The sequence below is a fragment of the Lycium barbarum genome, chromosome 9 (genome assembly GCF_019175385.1).
Source record: "Lycium barbarum isolate Lr01 chromosome 9, ASM1917538v2, whole genome shotgun sequence".
Lineage (NCBI taxonomy): Eukaryota > Viridiplantae > Streptophyta > Magnoliopsida > Solanales > Solanaceae > Lycium > Lycium barbarum.
In genome coordinates this window covers 25,664,476-25,668,252 of record NC_083345.1, presented here as the reverse complement: position 1 = coordinate 25,668,252, position 3,777 = coordinate 25,664,476, and the positions used below count along the sequence as shown (strand labels likewise).

Below are 3,777 nucleotides of genomic sequence, written 5' to 3'. Positions count from 1 at the left end.
CAGGTAGCGATTTTGTGTGTCGTGTGTAAACAAGAATAAGTGGGCAAGGTTGATGATTAACGGGGTAGATTCGATGATCATGATGGTGAACTGTGCAGTTATAACGCGCCAAGTAGAAGAAGCCGGGGGCGTATCTAGCCTATTAAGCAGGGGTTCAATTGAACCCCTAACTTTCGAGGTGGAGCATAAATTTAGGAGTAAAAAATTAGTAAAATTGTAATATATAGTAGATATGAACCCCTAACTTTTAAAATATAATGGGTTCCATACTAAAAATCATAAGATTGAGCCTACAAAGTTTAAATGCTGGATCCGCCTCTGACATAAGCTAATGAAGTTAAAGGATATGAGTGGTTGATTCTCATGAGGGTTGCTTATTTCTTCTACTTGGATATCAAATTCAACGTTGTAGTCCGGCAATCTTGCTTCTTCTTTGAAAATTAATACAGGAAACTCCATGACAGAGTATAGTCCAGTTGCTCACCTAAAGGACTTACCTATCTTGCCCATCTTTTGTGTCTTGTTGATTAGGAGTTTAGTGTAGTGCTCTTTTGACAAACTTAAAGGGCCTAAATTATTCAATGCATACTTAAGGGACTATTTTGAACCTACCCTCAAACATAAGGGACCATGTTTGTCATTTTCTCCTGCTTTAGTCTTGAGTAGATGTTTTGCCAAAAAATTGACTAGACAGGTGGGCTGCTTAGATGGTTATGTCCTGTTTGAAAAATCCAAGAAAGGCTCCATTTTTCGTTATGGAGTAGGTATAATTCTACAAGTGTTGTTTTTTCCTTTTGGTTTTTACTATGTATTGTTGCTTTCATATTCCCTAAACAGTTTTATCAGTCTTCTACTTAGTACATGACAAAATAAATTGATGAAGCATGAATAGTGAATCAAACTCTGAAATAAAAGAAAATTAAAGGACTAAAGTTTCCTCTATATATATTTGGAAGATATAGCACTTGAATTTCTACTGTAAGCTTTACTAGTAGCACAAAATGACGCAAACTTTATTATACTTTTTTCTGGTACAACGGAAAGTAAAGTACTAAACAAACGTCTTAATATCTTTTCTAAGCTACATGACTTAAATATGAAAGGAGAATAAACTCCGTAACCTTAATCATAACATTGAAAAGCAGCAACTCTTCATGCTTGTGCCCTTCGTTTGCATGCCAGGAATCATTTATTATTGTATAATAGGAAAGATGGGGGATTTGGATACAAACTTTATTCTCATAAATAGAACTATATATGTAGGACTCTCATTTTCCAGCATTAGGCATGAACACAAGGCAAAGGAATCAAGAACAAATTATTTTTCCTTTCAAGAGCATTGCCAAATTTCTCAGTCATGTCCAATTAATGAGGGTTCATTCCATTTGGAAGCTTTCAATCAAAATGGTATAGCAACAGTGCAATACTAAGCTCAACAGTAGCCATTGAAAATGATAATCCAGGACAAATTCTTCTTCCTGTGCCAACGGCGTAAACTTGAAATGAGCTCTAATAAAATCAAGGTGTCTTTCATTAAATCTCTCAAGATCAAATGTTTCAGGATTTTTCCATTAATTTGGATCCCTTGAAATTGCCCAAAAGTTCACAAGGGCATTGTGCCTTTGGGTATAATATAGCCATTAATCTCACACTCTTCCCTGGATTCCCTTGAATGGAGCTAAAGGATGAAACCTTACAGTCTCCTTAACTACCATTTTTAGGTATTTGAGTTTCTGAATGTCAGTTTGGTCAATTCCATTTTCCTTACCTTTAAATACTTCTCTCACTTCATCCTGTGCTTTCTTCATTATTTCGGGATTTTTTATAGTTCTGAGAAAGCCTATTCCATTGTTGATGCTGAAGTTGTAGTTCCTCCTGAAAACAAGTCCTGCATATCCAACTTAACTATTTAGTGACAGAATTATTTTTCAAGAAAGAGGACAATATAAAACTAAGAACTATAAAGATCTTAAATTAACATAGACAACGCTTCATTAGAAAATTTAGGAACTATAAGGCTCAACCGTAAAAAAAGTGGGTAAAAACTATATATGTAAGACCAAAGTTCAAATTTCAGCCAAGTTAAAAAACGCTAGCTGACGCTAGGTGATCCCATCCTTTCTGTCAAAGGCGTGAGCTGGTTGGATATAACAAGTATCTAGTGAAAATGATAATCCTGGACAAATTCTTCTTCCTGTGCCAATGACGTAAACTCGAAATGAGCTCCAGTAAAATTAAGGTGACTTTCATTAAATCTCTCAGGATCAAATGTTTCAGGATTTTGATAATAATTTGGATCCCTTGAAATTGCCCAAAAGTTCACAAGGGCCATTGTGCCTTTGGGTATAACATAGCCATTAATCTCACACTCTCCTCTGGATTCTCTTGGAGCTAATAATGGAGCTAAAGGATGAAACCTTACAGTCTCCTTAACTACCATTTTTAGGTATTTGAGTTTCTGAATGTCAGTTTGGTCAATTCCATTTTCCTTTCCTTTGAATACTTCTCTCACTTCATCCCATGTTTTTTTCATTATTTTGGGATTTTTTATTTTTAACTATTATAGAAGAGTGGGTTTGGGCATGGGATTGTCGTCCACTCACTCTTCTATAATAGTTATAGTTTAAAATTTTAACTATTATAGAAGAGTGGGTTTGGGCGTGGGATTGTCGTCCACCCACTCTTCTATAACAATTATAGTTTAAAAAAAAATAAGGTGGGATCCACGTGAAGAAGTTGAAGACAATTGCAAAAATAAAAAATAATAAGGTGGGGTCCACGTGAAGAAGTAGGAGACAATTGCAAAAAAAATAAAAAATAATAAGGTGGGGTCCACGTGTAGAAGTAGGAGACAATTGCAAAAAATAAAATAAAAAAGGACATTTAAATAATGTTAATAAGTTCAGAAAATGGTAAAGGTACGCTTAGAGAAAATTTAAAGAAGAGAAATTCAGGAAAAAAAGAAATAACGATTTAAATTGAACACAAAAACCGCTAAAGAAGTCATAAAACTAAAAGATTTAAAACTTATACTTTTGGGTAAGGATAAAAATGCACTAATTTTAGACACATACGTCTCACACAAATAATGAGGAATAACATCAAGATGACGAAATATAAACGGTCAAGAAACGTATACACATATCTTTTTAAAATGATGAAGTTGGTCTATACTTAAAAATTTAAGACTACAACAGATGCTAATGCATGAAAGCGTTTTTTAGTCTTGTTGAGTAGAAAGAGATGACGGCATGAAACTCGATAGGAGAAAGTGTATTTCAAATCTTTCAATTGGAGAACTAAACCAGGAAGTCATATATGGAAGAAGCGGAATAAGTAAAATAATTTATTGATATTTTCAATTAATTGAATTATAATACTTTCTATAATAAAAATTCTACAATTATATTACTAAAAGGTACTCTCTCTATCCTAATTTATGTGACATAGTTTGACTAGGCACGGAGTTTAAAAAATAAAGGAAAGATCATTGAAACTTGTGGTCTAAAACAAGTTATAGATATTTGTGTGGATTTAAATCATTTCGTTAAAGGTAAAAGGGAAAGTTTCAAGTTAAATGATTTCTAAACATAAAAATATATCATTCTTTTACACAGACTAAAAAAAAGTGTGGTACTATTTTTTGTGGGGCCCATGCGAGCATGGGCTTTCATCAGCTAGTAATTCTGAGAAAGCCTATTCCATTGTTGATGATGAAGTTGTAGATCATCCTGAAAATAAGTCTTGGTTGGCCAGGTATGTATGATAACCAAGCAT

At 33.7% G+C, this 3,777-nt stretch overlaps 2 protein-coding genes across 2 annotated transcripts; both read right to left on the bottom strand.

Annotated features, from left to right (window-relative positions):
• Positions 1-1,395: 1,395 nt before the first annotated feature.
• Positions 1,396-1,808, bottom strand: LOC132611789 ((+)-vincadifformine 19-hydroxylase-like). The gene is made up of 2 exons (XM_060326162.1): positions 1,653-1,808; positions 1,396-1,509 (listed from the first exon to the last, which is right to left on the bottom strand). Exons 1-2 carry the CDS (start codon positions 1,806-1,808, stop codon positions 1,396-1,398), a joined length of 270 nt encoding a protein of 89 aa, XP_060182145.1.
• A 350-nt stretch (positions 1,809-2,158) lies between these two features.
• Positions 2,159-2,533, bottom strand: LOC132611788 (cytochrome P450 71D2-like). Its single transcript, XM_060326161.1, has one exon. It carries the CDS (start codon positions 2,531-2,533, stop codon positions 2,159-2,161), a length of 375 nt encoding a protein of 124 aa, XP_060182144.1.
• Positions 2,534-3,777: the final 1,244 nt, after the last annotated feature.